The sequence below is a fragment of the Lathamus discolor genome, chromosome 1 (genome assembly GCF_037157495.1).
Source record: "Lathamus discolor isolate bLatDis1 chromosome 1, bLatDis1.hap1, whole genome shotgun sequence".
Classification (NCBI taxonomy): Eukaryota; Metazoa; Chordata; class Aves; order Psittaciformes; family Psittacidae; genus Lathamus; species Lathamus discolor.
The window spans coordinates 85,717,254-85,738,880 of NC_088884.1; the positions used below are offsets into that span (position 1 = coordinate 85,717,254).

General features: G+C 45.2%; 1 protein-coding gene across 1 annotated transcript in view; it reads left to right on the forward strand.

The window, feature by feature from the left end:
* The first annotated feature begins 1,897 nt into the window (after positions 1-1,897).
* Positions 1,898-21,627, forward strand: part of ST8SIA1 (ST8 alpha-N-acetyl-neuraminide alpha-2,8-sialyltransferase 1) — a 131,496-nt gene continuing 111,766 nt past the window's right edge. Inside the window, exon 1 of the mRNA XM_065684416.1 lies at positions 1,898-2,172. Within this exon, the coding sequence (XP_065540488.1) occupies positions 1,934-2,172 (239 nt within the window). The 5' untranslated portion in view covers positions 1,898-1,933. The remainder of the gene's footprint in view (positions 2,173-21,627) is intronic.

Consider the following 21,627-nt stretch of genomic DNA (forward strand, 5'->3'; position numbering starts at 1 on the left):
CTCCCAAGTTTCAGGCTGTCAAAGCCATCCCTTAGCTATTGCTCAACCTTGAAAGCACCCAAAGAAGCCAAGTCCCTCTATGCTCCTAAAAGTCTGGAAAGCAGCTGGCTATGGACTCATACAAAACTCTTCCTAGGGTTATGTGGGAGTCCTTGGCATTTCTCAGTGGGTCTGACAGGTGTGTCTGGAAATGCTGAACAAAACCCAATGGCACCAGCACAGGCTGACTTCGCCTGAGCCAGGTACTAGTGACTGGGCTCTGAAACTGGGGACTGCCTCCGAGATCCTCACTGAGAAAATCTGAACATGCCTCCCATGTTTCAGCCTACCTGATCACCACAAAGATGTACTGCTGGAGTCATCATGTTGGCATGAAGCAACCACTCTCTCCCGGCTGGTTTAGGAGGGCTGAGGGCCACACATGGCGCACTCTTGTCCTGTGGGGCCCATTGTGGGTTCCCGATGGGAAGCCTGTGCTGAGCATTGCCGCAGGTGTGCAGGGATCATGCTGCTGCTTTTTGGCTTGTGGGTGGCCTCTCTGCTCATTCTCTCATGCACTTGGCACTTCAGCAGCAAGGCCAGCAGGGCTGGGATGCCCCAACAGCTGCCCTCAACCCACCCATGGGTATAAACCCAGTGTGTTTTCTTCAAAGACCAAGCCACTCCAGTGGGCAGCTGCTGACACAGAATCTGCTGCTTCAGTAACGGTGCTCCTGGCTGGAGCATGCTTTAGTTTTAGGTTTCATAGACTCAGAATTGTTTGAGTTAGAAGGGACTTCAAAGATCATCTAGTTCTAACCCTCCTGCCATGGGCAGGGACACCTTCCACTAGACCGGGCTGCTCAAAGCTCTGTCCAACCTGATCTGGAATGCTTCCAGGGATGGGGCATGTGTGAATGAGTCACTCCACTTCGTGGAAGAATTAACAAAAATAATTAAGAGTTTTGCATCGAGATTTATGAAGGCGTCAAAGGGAACAGGACACATCCACCTCCACATTCAGGGGCCTTGACAGGATTTGCTATATTAACTAGAAAACACCTTTATAGGCTGTACTTTGCCCGGGTGGGCTAGGGTGATCCCTGATCCCGGGCTCCTGACTTGGACCTGGGGCTAACCACGAGGGACCCAAGAGGCGTAAAGCACTGCCGCACTCCGGAACGGAGACTTGGAGTCAGGAAGCAGGGAGGGGAGACTGATGAAGGGGCCTGGGTCTTCTCCCCTGCGGGGGCCGGTGTCCGGCAGGGAGCGCTGGAGAGCGGCGCGGCCGGGGCTGGCAGCTGCAGAGGGGAAGCGCGGCGCCGGGAGGGAGAGTGGGCGTTAGGGCGCTGCCCGCAGCGGCGGGCCTGGAGCGGGACATCCTCCCGTCCCTCCACTCCGCTCGGCCGGTGCCCGCAAGTCAAGCGGGAGAAGCAGGGGAAAGGCGGCCGCACGGCCGGAGGGGAGCGGAGCGCATCGCATCCCCGCAGCAGCCTGCTCTCCGGCCGCCGTTCCCTCGCTCCCTGCGTCCGTCCCTCCCTTCCCCGGAGGCGGGGGACAGGGTACCCCGCTGCCGGGGCGGGGTGGAAATTTACCGGGGCTGTCCGCAGCGCGGCGGCGAGCGATTGAGCGAGAGAGAGGGCTCGGCGGGAGGCGGAGGCAAGGGAGGGAGGGCGGGGAGCGGCGGAGCATCGTCTGGCGGGGAAAGCGAGGGACCAAATGACTGCGAGGAAGGGCGGCAGCCGCTACCGCCGACAGAGGAGCCAGCCGCGGCGCAGCAGCGGCAGCATCCCCGGCAGGAGCCCCGACACCCGCGGGGCCCGGCACCCCCGCGGCCGGCTGGGAGGCGATGGCTGCGGGCGGCAAGCGGCGGGAGGGCCGCCGGGTTTAGGGCGCTGGCGGCGGCGGGGCTGAGCCGGGCCGGGTCCCCCCAGCCCCGCATGGCGCGGGCCTGATGCCGGAGCGCGGCCCGGCGCCGCGGCGGCGCTGCGGGAGGAGGATGGCGGGGCTGGCATGGAAGTGGCCACGCACCCGCCTGCCCGTGGGGGCCAGCGCCCTGGGCGTCTTCGTGCTCTGCTGGCTCTACATCTTCCCCGTCTACCGGCTGCCCGACGAGAAGGAGATCGTGCAGGGGGTGCTGCTGCAGCAGGGCAAGGCGTGGAGGAGGAATCACACTGCGGTCGCCCTGTTCAGGTAGCGCTGCTCGCGGCCCAAGGGCAGCCGGGGACGGAGGAGCGAGCGGGCAGGCGGCGAGAGCCCTCCCCACCCCGCCGAGCCCCAAACTTTGTATTTTCCCACCCACGTCTTTGTTGTTTCCCCATCAGGAGAGGGGCAGGCAAGGCCCCTCTTGCCCAGAAAAACTTTTCAGGCGGCTCTGCTTGCGGCGGGGACAAGGGTCTCAGCTCCGGGGATGGAGGCTTGTGTCTCCTCGCAGGGAAATAAGCCCACCTTGGATGCCTTTGCCAGGAGGGCTGAGGTTTCGGAGGCTTGCAGGGTTGCCTGCACAATAGCTTTCTGGGGAAAAGCGGCACCGGCAGCCCCTCTGGCCGCTACCGGAGCGGGGTCTCGGAGCCTGCTTCTCCTGCGGGCCGTGACTGCCGGGGGGAGCTCCTGCAGCTCCCGGGGACCCGCGGGGGAGGGTTTGCGTGGATGTGCATCCCTGCCGACATCCTCGCGCCGCGGAACACTTTGGAAGCTCGGCGCTTGACTCTGCGGTTTATTATAGAAACCACGTGAAAAGGCTCTTCTGGGTTTTTTTCCTCCTCTTTTCTTTTGGCGTGGCTGGGAAATGGCGATAATCCTGGGAGCCCTTTTCACCTTCCCCGGCCACACGGGGAGAAGGAACGTTGCAGTCAGGATGCCACAGCTGGTAGCGGTGGAGAGTTGGGTCCCTGCAGCGGGGAGGGTTGTTTGAATGACCCTGGCCGAGAAATGTGTGCTGTGGAAGGAGGTTTGCATCCCCTCGAAAATTTCTCAGTGTGCCTGGGTAAAATGCAGGCAATTGGAAGAGAAGTCGATTTCCCTCACTTTCCCGGAGGGAAGCTGGGCTTTCTCTCTGTCCTCTTAAGTAGCAAATGAAAGATCAGAGTGGGTGGTAACCAAACTGCCTGCAAAAAGGCCTCTTTCTTTAATAAATGCTAAAATGAACAATTCTCCAAGGGACTTCTTTTTTTTTTTCTTTTTTTTTCCTTTTTTTTTTTTCCCCTGGGTGATGTACAGCTTTATTTGATGTTCTTAAATATTTTTGAATGCAACTCAACTTGCCTTTGATGTGAACTGGGGCCAGACTGTTTAGTATCTCATCTGTAGGGATAACAGAAACTTCACGTTTCTTCAAAAGCACATTCCTCCTTTAGCCCTGAAGCTTGCAGGAAATATAAGCAATGAGAGGTGATAAGCAGGCATGAGTTAATACTGTCGTATTAGGTAGGCCTGGTGGAAGTTTTCTCTTTAATACAGAGCTAGCAATAAGGTACAGATGCATGATCCTTTTCCTAAAGCAATAACACTAGAAACTAGGTTGATCTCAGTTACTAATTCATGTTAATCCCATTGTGCCACAGATCCCCTTTTTTGGGGGTAGATAAATCTAGGTTTTTAAAAGACATACCCTGATAGGTGATGTAGGAAAGAGTTTGATGTATCATTTTTCATGTTTGTAAACCAAATATTGTTTGAAGATTGACAACGCTGCTGTGGCTTCAGCTTAAAAAACAGCTTTTAGACCATTTCCACCACATGGTTTAGTAACAAAAACTCTGCATGGCTTGTCAGCTATTCCACTTGCCCATATGTTTTTCCACTCCCTAAGCAGAGTGATTATCTCAGAGATGCTACTGAAGGGAGTCTCTTGCAACAAAAGGAGCTATTGTTTCTTGTCTGTCTCTTGATGAGTTGGTGCAGTGTTAAATACAATGAGTTTTAAATCAATTTGCTTAAAAAAATAAAGCTATAAAGAGGAAATGTACATGGGAGAGACTTAGTGACTATGCCATAGTTTTCAAATCACTGTGACATAGAACTTTTGCTTCTCTTCATATTGGTAGGAGGTTATGAAATTGAAGCTCAGGTAGGTGGCTCTACATTGTCGGGCGATTAACAGAAACAGTTTCCTGCTCTTTGCTATGGTCCTGCTGTCTCTGTGCAAGAGCACTGTAAAACCTCCGAGTTTCAGTTTCTGCTGGAAGCTGCCTATGAATGTGAGTCTGTTTTATCTGGGAAGGAGGTATAGAGCTTCAGAGAAATCCCGCATGCAGACTTCACAGTAATATGGCTTTCCATAAAAGCTTAATATTAAATGGGATCTAATGTATTATGAATATATTATTATTTCAGACTGGCATTAATTGCCATTCCTGCTTGCTCTTCTACCACATTCTGGTTGCCAAACAATTTTGATTTTCCTCAGTTTTGAAGAATAAACTTCAATTTATCTGTCTTAAAAATGTATATGAGAAAGTGCAAACTTTCACATTGCTGCTTTGTGTAATATGGTGGTGTTTGTAGTACTGTACAGGGGTTTGAACAGTCAGGTTTTTGCTAGGCAGAGAAAGCATTTGACGGTCTTGTCAAATGTTTTTGACATGTTTTTCACCTCCTATAAACTTGCTAGACTCCTATTGTTGAAGTAGATTATTGTCCCCAAGTAATTAACTTGATCAAAACATACTTTTCAAATCTCAGAAGTGCCATTCCCTATTTGCCTTCTGTACTGGGATCAAAGACAACTTCACTAAGTAACTTGGTGAGGTCAGTGAAAATATCTGAAGGTAATTTGGGTTCAGTTGGGTGCCGGGAACAACTCCATCTCCACTGCTCTTTCCTTCTCCTCTGCAGCCAGAAACCTCGTGTAAAGATCTGACCGATGTAAACTCTTGCTTATGCAAGAACCCAGACTATCCTGGTGCTTGTGCACCTTTACATGAGGGTTTTGTCATTGAATATGGATTTGCAGAATTATGTTTCAAAAATAAATACGTCTGTATCGTCACAGATTGTTGCCTTTGAGGCCTGTTTTGCCTTATGGCAGCTGTGGGAGTAACAAAATGAGCAGGATTAAGCCTTCAACTCCACTGTGAGTCTGTGTTAAAAGTGTGCTCATAGCCTTGACTCTGCATATGCGGCTTCCATGAGTAACCGTGGCATGATGAATGCGCCGAGTCCCACTGCCAGTGGAGCAGTGACTGTGCAAGAGCTGCCTTGCTTCTTAAATGGAAGGGCAGATCCTGGAAAGCCTGAAGATACAACTGAGGTTATCAAAAGAGCTCTTGCTCCAAATCCTTTCCTTAGTTGAGCATAGCTACCAAATTCTGGGCATTTGGAGATGAGCACAGCTTACCAGCAAGCTATTTCTATTAGTGTCCTTCAAATTTCAGGTCGTTAGTGGCTGAGGGTAGTGAAACTCTCTGCTCTCCTCTCTGACAAAGCTGAATAATGGTCTGTCAGTCAGATGGTAAACTGCTGGATCTTGAACTACAAAGTGGTTGGAATAGGAATGAGATCGTCATCAGAGTCACTAATGGCTAAGGTATCTAATTTACCTATGGTATAATGGCTTGTCATCCTCTGAGGTGGTTAACGTTATTGCACCCTAATTGTTTTTACAGATTACTTTTTATTTTTTAAAGGTATAGAGCTGCTTAAATTATTTAGGCAAAAATGTTGTTAATGAAGTAGTAGGGCAGAGATGGATCTTTTCGTCTGCCTTAAAAGCTCCACACAACCACAAATCCCAAGTGCTATACATTTATCTGACACTTCTGCTTAATTTGTTGCCCCAGGTGGACCTCCTTTAGGGAATGAGTATGCTTGTGTGGGGCAGTGGGCTTTTGACTGTCAGGACTCCCACTGAAAGGGTTTGATGGTGACTAGTGACTTGGGTTAGAGGTTCTCCAGGAATAGATGTGACAATCTTGTCAGCAAGGCAACAGAAAGGCTACCTCTGAAATCCGGATTGTGTTTGTGCTTCTGCTGCAGCATTTTTGTGTGATACTGAAGGGTCACCCAGGGCTTCTTTTGGGGGTGGCTTGGTTGAACTGATGGCAGGTGTCTCCTGTGAACACACTGTTTGTGACCTGCCTCCAGTCCGGAGCATCTGCTACAACTTAGCTCTGCTTCCCATCTGCTGTCCCCTCTGTCCCTAGTGTCAAACCAGCCACACTTATCTTGGCAGGTGGCTTCTCCACTGCTTCTTTGTCAGGTTTGATCTCTTGTCCATTTTCCAGGGACAGAGAGGAGATGCTACTTGCCTGAAATTGCTCAACAGGGTCAGTGGCTCAACTGGACAGAACATCTAGACGTGCTGGACTGTGGTGCTTGCGGTGTGGATGTGGACACACTGCATGAAGCCTCTTCTACTGCCAGCTTTCATGTGCCTTGCAAGAATAAGGCTCTGTCATTGCTACGTGCCATGCTGGAGGCAGTCTTCCTACTGTAACTGTCTCTGCCAGCTGCTCTCTGCCAGCTGTTAATGTCTGTAGCTAGAGTGCAATCACAACAGGCACCGGATAACACCCCCTTGTGCAAATAATTCTTCTTTCTACATTGTATTAACACAGAACTAGAATTCCAAGTCACTTCCCTGTCTCTTAAGACAAATGCTCTTGCCAAGTCAGCAAAGACTTTCTTTAGTTTAAATGGCTCTTTTTTCCTTCTCTTTTGATCTGAGCATTGCAAATTAGAATCCCTGCTGCAGTATTTCAAGGCAAATCTGAGATGAAACTTCATATTGCTCAGGTTGGCTAGATAAGAGTTTTGCCCTGCTTGGACAGCTTTATCAGATACTCAATTATCCCTGCTTCTTTCACTGAGACATGTGAAGTGTGGAGTCAGGATTAGAGCTGGGAGATGCTATATTAGATTAGTTCTACCTCTGTGGCCCATGAAGCCCTATCCTGAAACCATTGGATATGCTCAAATGCTGTTCACTGGCAGTGGCCAAATCCAGCTCATTTGCTCTCCTGAGTAGGTGTCACTACTGCCTGCCTGTGTGTTTAACTTGGTTGTTAATGTTTTGAGTGATTTTTTTTTGGTTGGTTTTGCTGCATTAGGAACAACTCGGTATTTGTAATTTGTAGTTTCTTGGCATCTTCAGTTGAGATGGGAAGTTGTTTTGGTGAAGAGGTACAATTTGAAGAGCAGGTTAAAGGTGAAAGGAAAGAAATGTTCATATATCATTTTATCATTTGCAGGCTGTGATGAAGAAAGCAAGCAGTGGAGAGGCCTGGCTCCATATCTTCTAGGTCTTTCGATGTCTTTGGATACCTAAATTACATGAGAACAATAAGAATTAGTTATCTGAGTTAGCTTGTGACATCTTTGCAGATGAGGGCTGTGGTGACAAGATAGGAATTGACTTACAGTCTGGAGATCCAGCTCATGATATCCTCCTTCATTGTCCCTAAGTAGTGTTTTCTTACAGACTTTGGCTCCGCCTTCACAAAACAAACAGTTGAGATCCCTATTTCTAGTACCTGCTCTTGCAAAGTTTTGGATTGCTGCTTTACTTTGAATGTGTAAAATCTCCAGTGCTGCAGCATTTATGGGAGGGTGGAGCTAACTCCCTGAGGCTCTTTTCCTGTTAGCTCGGAGTGGGCCAGGCACTGGGGAGCAGGAGGAACAGAAACTTTACTGGAATTTAGGTTACCCGACTAGGGCCCCAAAAGTCTGGTATGTACATACAGAGACACCAATGGATGTATGCATTTTCACATCTGTGCTTTCCCTTTTTCTGCCTTATAGTAGGTGGAATGGGCCCTGAAGCATCATACAATATAGTAATTGGTGATTTATTCCTCTACTTGCAATTTTCATCTTCAGAGCAGCCAAGAGTATTGCTCCAATTTGATGTGTGTTCAATGACATATATAAAAAGACCTATTTTTAAACCTAGTTCCTACTAAATGCATGGAAAATGAATTGTCTTCCCCCCTCAGAATTTATCCTCACACAGTGAGGCTGAACCTCACTGAACTGAGGAGGGTGTTTGGACTGGAGTCTTCTGCTCCAGTTTTCTAAGCATCAAAAAATACTTAATTTTTAATCTTTGCATATAAAGCTTTTTCTGCATGTATTTTCCAAAATACAAGAAAAGTGCTCCTAATGTTAAATCATTTTAACATAGCTGCATGCAGGTAAATTCATACTGAAGCACATTAATCTGTATTGCGAAGTATTTGCATACCTCAGTGGGGGTTCAGATTTGTCATGTCATGATTTTCACATATACGAGACCAGAGACAATTCTTCTCCCAGGTCTTGGAATCTAAACTGATAGATAAAGAGAACATGGGATGACACATGGCACTGATAAATCCCTTAACCCTAACAAAGTCTTTGTCAAGTAATTATTACAGAAGCTCTGACCTTCATGAAAAATCTGAGCTTGTTGCCTTGACCTTAGTGGTATCTGAAATTTTTAACAGGGTGAGTTACACTGTAGAGAACAACATCCTGTCTTTAACCAGGATTCTGGAGGTCATTTTCCCACTGCTGTGTTCGGGAGCAAGGTGAAGGGTGTGAAATTAGATTGTTATAAAACATTTTATGGCCAGCAGAGTGGTAGTGGTTGTTGTATTAAATAAACAATAAACAGTTTTGACTTCTCCAATTCCATCTGCCTGGAAATGCCCTCCTGAATGTCTTGGTTTAGAGATTATCTTTTCAAGGAGTTGTAGCTACACTGAGGCTTTCAAAGCTGCTGGGAACAGCTCAGTAGAAATGGTTGCCATTTTTGTCTTCCATGTTTGCTGTGAGCATCATCTCATTTCCTGAACAACCATTTCATTTATCTCTTTTTTTTTTTCTCTCTCTCTCTCTTTTTTTTTCCCCTCTCCAACTCTTCTCAGTCAGTTCCCATTCTCAAGCTGCTTGGTGTCCTCCTCAGCTTTCAGGAGAGCCCCAGACTCTTTGGATGGCACCTTTTCTAATTATCCAGTCAGCATTCACAGCAGTGATATAAAGAACTTGTGTGAAATTATTTACTCCTTTATCTCCCCCCACTACTGAGTTGCCAGTCTCCTACTTCAGAGCCCTGCAGCTCCCACTGATGCTCAGAGCACCTGTCGTTTTCCATCCTTGACGTGCCAATTGTTGGCTATCAGGCTTTCCAGGTAAACTGCGAACTTTACCTTAATGTAGTAGCAAGATAAAGTCTCTACTTATCAGGTTGCCTCTGCTCTGAGGATGCACAGCCAGCTTTAATTTAAAAGCTGCTATATAGCTTGCCAATATTTTAGGAAGTGCTAGGAAAACAGTTCAGCTATTTTGCTTGCTTTATTGTGGGAAAAACTTGCTCTGCCTATTTCGGGGATGCCTGAAGTGACCATTGATGTAATAGAGGAGCAATGGCTTTGTATTTCCTGTCAATGTTGAAAGACAAATAAACAAAATATATATGTTTAAATTTTTTTCCAGTGAAAAGATTTTAATATTTTTCTGTGTGCTCTGTCTTGACCAAATGCCAGCTCTGGTAATTCTGTTTCACCTGCCTTAGTGCTTGGAGATTCCATCGTGTACAGTGTTCTACTTGTGCTGTTGGTCCTGTGGTGCACTATGTCCCAGTGCAGGGCGATGAAGTATCTGCTGCTATAGGGGATGCTTAGAAGTACCACAAGAATTGAGAGAACCAGGCTAAAAAGCACTCAAATAGGCAATGAGGAGGTGATGCTGAATCCAAGGTTCGTTGATGCCTGCCTCTCACACTAAAAGTTGGTAAGACTTAGTCTGAATGGCAAATGGGATGAAGACTCTCTACTTAGTTAGCAATGTTTGAATCTTTTAACTGCTAGGGGAGACTTGATTCTCATTCCCTAGATACTTTTATACAGCTAAGGAAAAAGACTTGTAAAGGAAGTTAGGGAAATTGTGTCTCCATGACCTAGTTATCTCTTGTAACTGAACTTTGGGTCTTGGTCACCACTGAAATCACTGTGGAATTCTGTGAATATTTACCAGTCTGTACAAAAATTATCACTGATATGGTGCCTTAAGCTTGCAGAGAGCTATTCCATGCCCTGAAGGATTTTCAGTCCATGAATGTGTGTAGTGAATTTATCCCAGCTATGCAGATTAGGAATTTTGATTAATGGATAGGGTTTCCCCTCTGTTACTGCAATTTTTTATGTGAAGAAAGTGGGCTGTTTTCTAGCTACAGACTGCCTGAATGTTCTCTGGAAGAACGATCCAAATACTTGTGCTGAGGGTTTGGTGGGTACTGGTCCTTCTTCTTGCCTGGAGGTACCAACTTTCTACTTGTAAAGTGCTTAATGCTTTTATGTAGTTTCTTGTCTTCTTTCTGTAGCTTCCTCTGAAGCACTAATCTGTTTAAAAGAGAATAGAACATCTCTTTATTCCGTATGTAGTATTCACCTGAGAAATGAACTCCTGTTCCTGGATGGTAACTTGCAGGTTTTTTTTTCCTAATAAGTTGCAATGTTAGCAACTCTGACATTCTGGCCTCTTTTCTAAATATTGATAAACTTTCAATTACCAATGGATAAATATTTTCATGACATTTTGTGCTCTTACATTTGACACAGATCCTCCCCAGTATTTAAACGATGGTGTATTACCATTTGTAATAGGTTGTATGCTGTCTGGCTCAGTATTTAAAAGCATGCATGTGGAATCAGGCATGTGCCTTTCAGGGAAAAACATATGCAAGGATTAACCAGAACCAAAGAATGAATCTTCAGCTACTGATGAAATTCATATTCTCTACTTTTGATCATACTTTTTATTCCTCGGGCTAAGTGACTGCTATATCCATTGTCCTTTTCCTTTATCTGCTCTTCTTTGTTCCCTATGTCCCATCTGGGAAGTAAGAAAACATCCACCACAGGGCTTGTGTACTCTTTGCTGCCGTAGCCTGGCTCAGCTGCTTGGTACGTGAATTTTCCTATCTCCCCAAATCAGTCTAGAGTGTTTGGTCTCTGTCACCTCTCACCTGCAAAGTAATGCTGCTGGTCAGCAGTGCACACCTCAGCTTCATGCCATCACATTGCATTCACTGGTGGCCTCCAAGCAGCAGTGTTCCCTAATGCCCCATATGATTCCTCACATGGTGGTGTGCTTTGGGCAACCCACTGGCCCCACAGCACAGGAATCTTTTGGTCCCATACACAGTGGCCCCATGGCAGCACTTCCACGTAATTCTCAGGTGCTCCTCAAGACTTCTGCTGTAGTCATGGGAGTCAGAGGGTGAAATAGTATTTGGTGAGTAGCAACTCGGAGCACAGTGAGAGCTGCTTGTGTGGAATGTGAGGAAATTAAGAGCTGAAGAAAAGCAGAAAAGAGAAAGGAGGTATCAGGCTAGTTGGGCAGATGAACATAAGTATTTGTTATTCTTGCTTCTTGAAGCATCTTTTCAGCTCGTCTTCGTGTTCTCTTAAGGTGAACCTGGCCTGTGGGAGTCATCGACTTAGTGTGTTCAGTCTCCACGTCATGGGAAAGCTTGGTGGGAGAAAAAAAGCTGGAAACCCCAAGAAAGGTGGGAGCTGCAAGATTTGTGTGCTCTATTACTAGATTGTTGCAGTGAATGCTTCATTAGACATCCCTATGTACTTGGAAGTGTAACGTTTAGGATGTAATCTTTAGATTGCTGGTTTATGGAAAATTTGCTGCCATCCACTCAGGCAACATGAGGTTCTTATTTTTCCAAGTGAGGTGCAGTCTTCTGTGTTGTGCCATTTTTAATGACACTGTAAAAAGCATGAGAATAAAGCCATATAGGGTATGGCCATAATATGGGATAAAAAGGAGATGCAGCATTCATGGGGCAATAGCGGGCAACTGCTGTTGGGTCAGACAAGAATGGGAATGATGGGGAGAAGTCTCTTTAAGCTTGCTTAAAGATCGATTGTAACCATGCACGCACAAACGTGCAGTGCTCCTTGCCTCTCCTGGCCTCCCTCTGATTGCTGCTCTAGGGGGCACATAATAACAGAGCAACTTTTACAGTTGTTAATCATGAAGACATGCAAACAGGGAGCAGACACAAAGGGCTGTGAAGTGGGGAAAGTGTTGGCTTGTTTCTTCCCCTGTCTTTTAAGCACATGAACGGGTAAGAGCAGAGCTGTGAGATCAGCGAGGTGGTGCAGTTCTGAAGCCCAGAGGATGCTTCTGTGTTACATTATGTAGGATTCTTTGCAATGAGTGCTACTGTCTGGCATGGGTTAAGACTTTCCTTTTTTTTTTTTTTTCCAAATGATTGCTGCACGTGGGAAGTCTAGGTTAGTATGTGTGTGTGTTTGATGGTTCTGATGAGGACAGCTGTTTCTGGAGTATGAGAGTGAACTATCAAGACTGGAGTTCATGCCAATGCTTGAATAAGCCAGTGTAGGCAAATTTATAACTAGAGAGCTTGCATCAGTGGAAAACTGTATGTTTCAGTGTGATCCAGATGCATCTGCAGAGCAGCAGAATTTCCCAAAGAGTCAGAACAAAGAAAGTTTTGAAAGGGAAGTGAACAAGTAGGGAGAGTCTTCCAGTAAACTAAGTTGTGTCTTGGGTGAGAAAAAGAGGGGTAAATATGCCTTTCTAGCAAGGAAGGGGAAAAAACCCAACACAGAAGGATCTGTGAAGTGCACAGGAAGATCCTGGGCCATGCCAGAGCAGTTGATTGCAGCCCAGGTTGAGTGAAAAATACCTTTGAAAGAAATATGTACCTTAGTTAGGTGGAGTTTAAAATTTATCGCTGTGAGGGGCTTAATTCAAGAGTATTGGGACACCTGTTGCTAAGGGCCAGGCTCTGGAGATGTGAGATTGTCCTGGGTTTACCAGTAGCCATTTTTCTCCTGAGTAGCTGGTGCAAGCTGTGTTTTGACTTCCAGCCTGGGCAGAGAGCTGATAACACCGATTGTTTTTAATTGTTGCTAAGTAATGTTTATTCTGGCTAAGGACTTTGTGAGTCTCATGCTCTGCCGGGGACGAGGGGAGGCCAGGAGGAAGCAGAGACAGGACACCTGACCCAAACTAGCCAAAGAGGTATTCCATACCACAGCACGTCATACCCAGGGAGGTAACTGGGAGTTACCCAGAAGGGCACTCTCTCTCTTTGGGGGGGTCGAACTCGTTCGGCGGTGGTATCGTATGCTCTTCTCTTGTTATTTTCTCTTATCAATGTTATCATTGGCGGTAGCAGTAGTGATTTGTGTTATACCTTAGTTACTGGGCTGTTCTTATCTCAACCCGTGGGAGTCACATTCTCTCGATTCTCCTCCTGTATCCCTCTGGGAGTGGGGAGGGTTTGGGGGGGGGGGGGTGGGGGGGTGAGAAGGAAAGAAAGAGGGAGAAAAAAAAGAGGTGGGGGGAGTGAGTGAACGAGCTTTGTGGTTGGGTTTAAACCACGACAGAGACTCAGCAGAGCAGGGCATACCCATCAGTGAAATTTCATCTGGGTTGTTGATGATTACTCCTCTCCTAGAGCAAAGCAGGAACAGATGCTGAGCTATGTATACTTGTGGTTAGGGCAGTTAAGATGACTTGGGGAATGCTGTGAAGTCTGCTATTGCCCACCCTTCTCATAGTTGTACCAGCTCCTGCAATCAAGTGAATGTGTGATAGTTTTAATTTCATGATATTAAAGTGAAGAAGGTGTTTTCTAGTCCTTATAGCTAAAGTGAAGGGCTTGAAAACATGAATGGCTGCTTGTGCCCCAAAAGGCAAATGAAAATCCACTGTGGGTTGTTGTTTTTCAGATGCTTAATTTTTGTGCCTTAATCGTAATTTTGGGGGACTGACTCATGATTTTTAAATGTTAGGGATTGCTATAGTGAGAATTGCATATCAGCCTATAATTAGATGCTTTTATTTTTTTAACTGAGGAAACTGAAACAGTGAAGGGAATAGGAGAAACAAAACCAATTTGGGCATTCCTTTTTAGGTCATAGTATTAATTGAACATTTTGTCTTACACCCAGCAAGCATCTAGCACAAACACACTTGCTGAGCCTTATGGACAACTGCTGAATGTCTCCAGGGTTTAGTGTGCCCAGTTGGACAAAGCATTAAAAATGCACATGAGATATTTATTCTTTCTGTCCCACTCCAGTCATTGCATTTTAATGTTTAAGCATACCCAGAAGGGAACAGCAGAGTGTGGAACTTGAGCTAGCTGATCCAAAAGTAGTAACAACAACAAAAAAGTAAACCTATCATTAGAGAAATCATGTGTTTTGATAGTTCTGTTTAGACAACAGAACAAGTGAAAACACTTATCTAGTGTAGTTCAGTAAATGCTAATGGGGCCAGCATGTGATAACATGTTTATTTTTGCCTTGGGTCTTTGATGAGTGAACATAGTGTTTTTTCTCATTTTGTTTTAAAAAAAGCCTGGTTTGTGCTTCACTTGTCAAACAGGCCATTGCTAGTGACAGTCTTGTACTAAGAGGGTTGAGATTGTTGTTCTTCCCCACGTAATCTGTGGGAAAATATATCTGTTGGCCTGCATGGTTATTCTGTTGGTTGTATAAGTTTATTGCAAATTCTGTCTCTGTAGAGCAGCAGATCTAAATCATGGAGAAAAGCAAAGTTAACCGCTGCTTCCACAGGGGCAATGGGCTGGTGGGTGTGGGTGAGCCCAGCGGAGTGTGGGCTCTTTTCTCTGTAGGATCACCAGGAACATGTGTGTAGTGTGCTTTCACTCGAAATTATGGGTAAACCTTAGTGAGTATGGGCTTGCTCAGGACTGTAGAGCTTAATAAGTTATTTCCCAGGTTTGACTTACTCATTTGGTTTCAGGTGGTGTCTTGTGTGGCTGTGCAGTCTGTTTTGTGAGACTCTTGCTCCAAACTCTTGGTCCTTTCCATTTAAAGAGTGATAACTTATTTTGCCTTAGAGAAATCAAGAAGAAATCCTAAAAGTCCTGAGAAGCAAGTCATTTCCACTCCTGAAATACCCCCAGTCTATAGGTAATTCCAAAACAGTTTGGTAACTGCTAAAAACAGATTAACTTTCAACAAGCTTAATGAATAAATAGGTAGGCTTTGTAATTTCATTAACACCTTTTTGGGTCTAAAGTAAATAAGTTTAATGTATCGAGAGGGAAAATCTCCCAAAATACACTGGCTCTGGACTAGGCATTGACCACATAGATGTGATTTAAAAGTATTTTAAACCAATACTGGTTTATGGCAATATTCTTAAGATGCATACTTGAAGGACTGAGTAGGCTGAATGGTTTATTTAATGAATTTTTACTTTCATTCTCATACTTGGCAGATTTCTTGCCTTAATTGCTTCAAGTGCTTTTGCTTGCTGTCTTTAGCACCATCTTTTAAGTGTCGATACTGTAAAAGACCATAAGACTTAAGAAAGTTGATTCACAATCAAAAGTACTTTGAGTACTCTGGGCTCATCCTTCCCTGTGAGGAAGCTGGTACACTCTCAAATCAGTGCTAACACTTTCTTCTTTGCTTATCAAAGTTATTGAGTGTCTCTATAGCAGACCTGCACTGGTCCACTCATCAATTTACTTTAAACTGAAGCAGTTCATGAAGATTCAAAGTTACTGTCTACAGCCAGCATTGCTGTAATGTCCTCTCTGCTTACCCGATCCTCTTCTGAACACTGGTATCCATTGCTGTTTTAGTAGCTCTTTGCTGGAGGGATCCCTTGCTGTCCTATGCCTTAATATCTGGACCCTCCCAGCATTGGTAAGGTAAAGAAATGTTACAAGTGTGCTGGTGGTGAAGTCCCTTTTAGGGTTTCTTACTTCCTTTTCCTCGTCATGCTCTTGCAGTTGTGGATACCCCATACCTGGAAGAGTTCAAGGTCATGGTGGATGGGGCTTTGAGCAACCTGGTCTAGTGGAATGTGTCTCTGCCCATGACAGAGGGGGTGGAACCAGATGATCTTTAAGATCCTTTCCAACACAAACCATCCTATGACTCTATGATCCCTCTCTGCTTAGAGGCCAGGTGGTGGCTGTGAATGTTGTCCCTTGAGAGCTTACTTACCAGGTGACATTGTAGGCACGCCAGCCCAAGAATAACTTGTGTCCTGGTGTTTCTGAAGCGGATTACCTTAATGCTTTGGATCAACTCCAGAACTACCTCAGTTGTCACCAGCATCTCTTCCCACTTTAAAGAGTAGGTTGTTCTATAAATAGAAGTGTTAGTTAGGCTTCATTTTGTCCCAGTTCCCTCAACTCCTTTTGTCCCCTGTGGGATGTCCATGGAGTGAGAGGCAGTGAGTGCTGACGGAGCAGCCGGCTGTGCTCAGGCAGGGTGCACAGCTCTGCTGACATGGGGCTCATAAATTTGGGTCTTCCTTTCACCCAAGTTTTCACAAAATCTGTAGGATCTTTATTAGACTTGGTACTTTCCCTCTTCTCTCTTCAAATGTTGCTGAAGTTAACCAGCAAATTCAGAAGTCTGTGAGGTGGACAGGGTAGGTATGTCAGCCAGAGCCCTCACTTAATCTTTGTATTTAAAATACATTGTTGTGTCCTAGGTGCTCTCAGATTTGCTTGCTGACTGCCAGAGCTCTGCTTCTCTGTCTTTCTCAGCCTTTCTGGGATGGGCCAGCCCCTGCTCGGTGGGAAACAACCTCCTCTTTGTGGCAAAGGGCAGGCAGCCCGACCTGTGTCCTCCTCCTAGCAGGCCTCCCCTGCTGGGAGCCCAGCTCGGACCAAACCATGTAAACCACAGCAAGCTGTCAAAGTGGGAGCAGACAAATTCACTTACTCTCAAGGGCAAGAGTGTGCTCTTTTCTGCCTGAGACAAACTATGTACAATGTTCCTTCTCCCCTCCCTGTGCCAGTCTTGACCTGTTTGCTGGGTTAGGAGCCAGATGTCTTCCTCAAGTATTCTTATTCTTACTTAAAAACAGAATTTTGTATTGGGAAATGTGTCAGAACCCTCTTGTCAGATGAGAGAAAGGGATTGTGAAGAGGGGTACTCCAGAAGGAGAGAAATTACATGTGCTTGGAGGGTAGGGTGGGAGGGGGATGATGGTAATGTGGTGAGATGGAGTGGTCTTGGGAGAGTGGAAGGCAGATGTAAGATTGGTAGGGTTTTAACACAATAGAGGTAAGTAGTCTGTAATAGCAGGGGCACTGAAGAAGAAACATTGAAAGCAGAGAATAAAGTGAAGAAACATTTATGTGAAGAAGTATAGCAGAGGAAGGAAGACTGTAGGAAATTTGAGAACAAATATGTGGCAATCAGAAGGGCAATCAGTTAAGAATGAAACGTTCAATGAAATGGACAATTTAAGAACAGTTCAGCTAGGCAAGATAACCTCAAGAGGTCACAATTAATTAAAACAGCAGGGGTTAAATTATAATCTCAGTTAAGAAGATCAAGTATCAGATGGAAGCAGATCACTTCACTAAATTGGGGGTCCAGTTTCAATGACCTATGTGAGGTATAAGAGGCTGTGAAACTGTAATAGGAGAGGGCATTTTCATGCCACAAGAGAGGAGGAATAGGAATCATTTTGTTCTAGAGAGAACTGTTAAAGTGGTGAGATTTTAAAGTAGAGTGATGAAATATGTGGAGTACAGCCCACTCACTGCAGCTATCTCTGGTACCTGTCCTACTTAAGAGCTGTGGTAGGGAAAATGTCCATATGGTTAGCAATAAGACAGGAAAACAACATTTGCTGCTCTGTTTTTTTCATTCTGTGATTGCATGTTGCCAGCTAGACAATCCACAGACTTGGCATCTAGTGAACTTTGCTTGCTGAGGTTTAGACTGTCCTCTGGGGCATAAGCAACTCATGCTTAGGGAGGATGAATAGCAATGGGCAATTCTTTGATTTTTCATATCTAAACTTGGGGTTGGATATTATGGTTTTGGGGTGAGACTTTAAGACAAAGGCTCTCTTTGTTCTGTCTGGATGCCACTTGTAGCGTTTCTACTGAGATGACCTCTCACTTGCTGTACTAGTAGGGTTGTACACATGGTTGGCATTAAATTGACACATAGATAATGTGCATTTACAAACAGAGACTCAAAGCTGCACTGTGCTGAGGCTATTCAGTTACTCCAGAATTCCTTGGCCACCTGCACTTGGCTAGTTTTGGTTCCAAACTGTGGAACAGCTCTGGGAAGGTGAGGGATTTGTGCGGGCTGACATGGAGCTTATACATCTCTCCTTGTCGAATGCCAGTACTTTCTCCAAACTGATCTCACTGGGGAGGAGGCAGAATGGAAAGCAGTTGAAATTCTGTGTCTCAGGTGTTCTCTTGTTCTGATTTTCATCTCCTAGCTTCTGCCCCAAATATACTTGCTTTCCAGTGGCTGTGAAAATACACCTTTTGGGGATCTGCAGGGCAGATTTGTGAGAAGTGTGCTGTATAAATCAATTGATAATGGACTTCTATTGCAGTGCATAAGAACACAGAAATGTCTTTAGTAGGACAGATTACTAGATGAAGTCCGTTTAGTTTCCTGTCTCTGTCAAGGGCTGTTACAACCCAGATTGGCTAACTCAGGGGGTTGTAGTGGTTTCGTGATCCCCTTGGGCTAAAATGAGGTGCAACAATACTGAACAATCGATTAAATGTTTTAAATTTATGATAGACGCAACCTGAACTTGCGAAATGTAATGGTAGGCAGCCTGGGTTCTATTGAGATGTTTATAAGAGAGAGAGTGCATGAGAGAGATACGGTGATGGGGACATACGTTGCTCCTTGGAGTTGTGCCTTTTATAGTCTAGTCCCCATCTCCCCATCACAGAATCATAGAATAGTCAGGGTTGGAAAGGACCTCAAGATCATTTAGTTCCAACCCCCCTGCCATGGACAGGGACACCTCACACTAAACCATGTCACCCAAGGCTCTGTCCAGCCTGGCCTTGAACACTGCCAGGGATGGAGCATTCACAACTTCCCTGGGCAACCTATTCCAGTGCCCCACCACCCTAACAGGAAAGAACTTCCTCCTTATATCCAATCTAAACTTCCCCTGTTTAAGTTTTAACCCATTACCCCTTGTCCTGTCACTACAGTCCCTAATGAAGAATTCTTCTCCAGCATCCTTATAGGCCCCCTTCAGATACTGGAAGGCTGCTATGAGGTCTCCACGCAGCCTTCTCTTCTCCAGGCTGAACAGCCCCAACTTTCTCAGCCTCTCTTCATACGGGAGTCCCCAGATCATCCTCGTGGCCCTTCTCTGGACTTCTTCCAGCAGTTCCATGTCCTTTTTATGTTGAGGACACCAGAACTGCACACAATACTCCAGGTGAGGTCTCACAAGAGCAGAGTAGAGGGGCAGGATCACCTCCTTTGACGGTGGCTCCTTTTGCTGCAGCCCAGGATATGGTTGTGTTTCTGGGCTACAAGTGCACGCTGCTGGCTCATGTTCATCATGCCAGTTGCGCCCCTTGAGAACTGTCTAATAATTCATCATTTTCTGTTCAGGTGCTATTGTGGGGGTGGTCTCAAAGGGTGTTTTGGGTGATTGTGAGCCCCTTCCTCATATAAACTCTGTATGACTTCTGGTGTTATGTATGTGGTGCATTGTCATCGTAGGCCTGCTGGAGCACAGAACATGACCTCTGCGTCTAGCCTTAACCTTCTTCCTTGTGGTTTATGGTTGCTATGCAAACCCCACAACTTGTTTTGCTACAGTGTTTGAGACATCAACATGCATTAACTCTTTCAGTCTTACACAAGGCCTGGCACCAAACGTGGCAAAGTCATGCAATAGATAGGGATATGTAGTACACTCTCCCAAATAATAACTCACATTCTTAAATTTGCAAGGCCTACCCTTTATCAACTTTGGACAGAGCCTTGGGTGACATGATTTAGTGCGAGGTGTCCCTGCCCATGGCAGGGGGGTTGGAACTAAATGAGCTTAAGGTGCTTTCCAACCCTAACTATTCTATGATTCTATGATTCCATTAACTTAGTTTAATACTTCCTTCAAAATTATTGTTAATTATAACAACCTTTCATATTCTGGGTGTGCACCTAAAAAATCAATCCCTTTCTAATCTTCATTATGCTTAATTTACAAAGTGCAGGTGTTCTCAGAATGGTTAGCTCTTAAATATATATGCATTATTCTTGGATTGCTGCTTAATCACTTAAAAAATATATTTCCTCTTCATCTGTTATACTCTTTTTGTACTAATTTCTTATTTATCTGGTTTATTTTTAGATTGTAACATTGTACCAGAAAATGAAATGTCATCATGTTGTTGAAAAGTAAATAGCTCATCTTCAGCCCTGTAGTAAACAGTTTAATTACTGTTCAGTGGAAGCTGAATTATTGCTCTTTAAATCTGTTCAGTTATCACTTCTGAAACGTGATTCTTCTTTCTAAATAACTAGCTGCTTGAATTTATCGAGATGACTAGCACAGACCAACTGAAGGACATTCCTATGATAGCTCTATCATTTGTCATGCATTCTTGAGCTGCAAGGTGAATTTTCAAGAGGAGTTTGACACCTAAAAAGCTGGCAGTAGGACTGCCCATTTGCTGGATGCTTTCCAGCTAGCTTCAGGCCTGGGAGCTCTGAATGTGATAAAAGAATCAGTCAGAAGTGTCCCTAGGAAGCAAATATTGGGTTAATTTTGTGCAGGTCATATCCTGTGGGGGTGAGCAGGAAAGTCTTCTCATGCTTGTCATCAAGACAAACATTTATCTGCCTGACAGGAAACATTTCTCATGTTCACTCAGTAGCAGGAATTAAAAACGCAAACCCAGCAACTGTATCAGAGTCTATTGGTTCATTGTGAAATCAGGCCAGTGTCACCCTGGCAAGATGGGGAAAAAGGAGTCAGAGAGAGCATCCTGGGTGACTGTCTCTTTGGGCCAGCAACTGTCTCTGCTTAATCTCTCTGCTCTAGGATTCTTCTTTTTGACATGTAGCATCCATAATACTCATAAAGTGAGCCACTTCCAGTCCAAACTGATGAGTTCAAGATCAATCAAGAAATTATAGAATTTGCTACTCTCCTTCCTCACTCCCCTCAGGATCTTGAATGCCACTGTTTCATGGGAGAAGATTTCTATTCATTATCACATTCCCAAACAGTGCTTCCTTGTTACTGATGGTAGATCCAGTGTAAGTTCACCCATCAATACCTGTATCAAAAATTATTCCTGACACATTCAAGAAATCTCCCAGGTTGCTTACATCACTCTGTGTTGCCCTTCCTATAGATACAGGGCATTGTGAGTCTCCTAATGGACCCAGAGATTGTGATCTAGAGACTTCCTTGAGTTGTTTAAAGGAGATTTCTGCTACTAGCACTACGCCTCACTCTTCTGGAACTGACAATAAACTGGAACTGGACCTCACTCTTCTGGAACTGGATGTCTGGGTAACAGTAAACTCAGGTTACTGATCTCTTTGCAAGAGAGATGGGGAGTGGCTCAAGACTACCTGCAGCTGAAGGTGAAGCAGTAGAACATCAGAGGCAGAAGGGAAACAGGAAGATGGTTCCTCCCTTGGGCTGAAGAGTGATACTTGACAATGGTTAAAGCACATCTGCTATCTTGAAGCAGTTTTTTTCCCATGGTGATGAACTAGTGTGAGGTGAAGGTAGAAGGTCTAAGCAGATACCAGCTTGCTGCCTGTTTGCTGTGGAGAAGGGCCGTGGTTGTTGGAGCTCCAGTTGTGCAGAGTTTGCATAATTCTGTAGGAGCAGTACAGCTCCTCTTCCCTGTTCAGTCGCATCACTTGGACA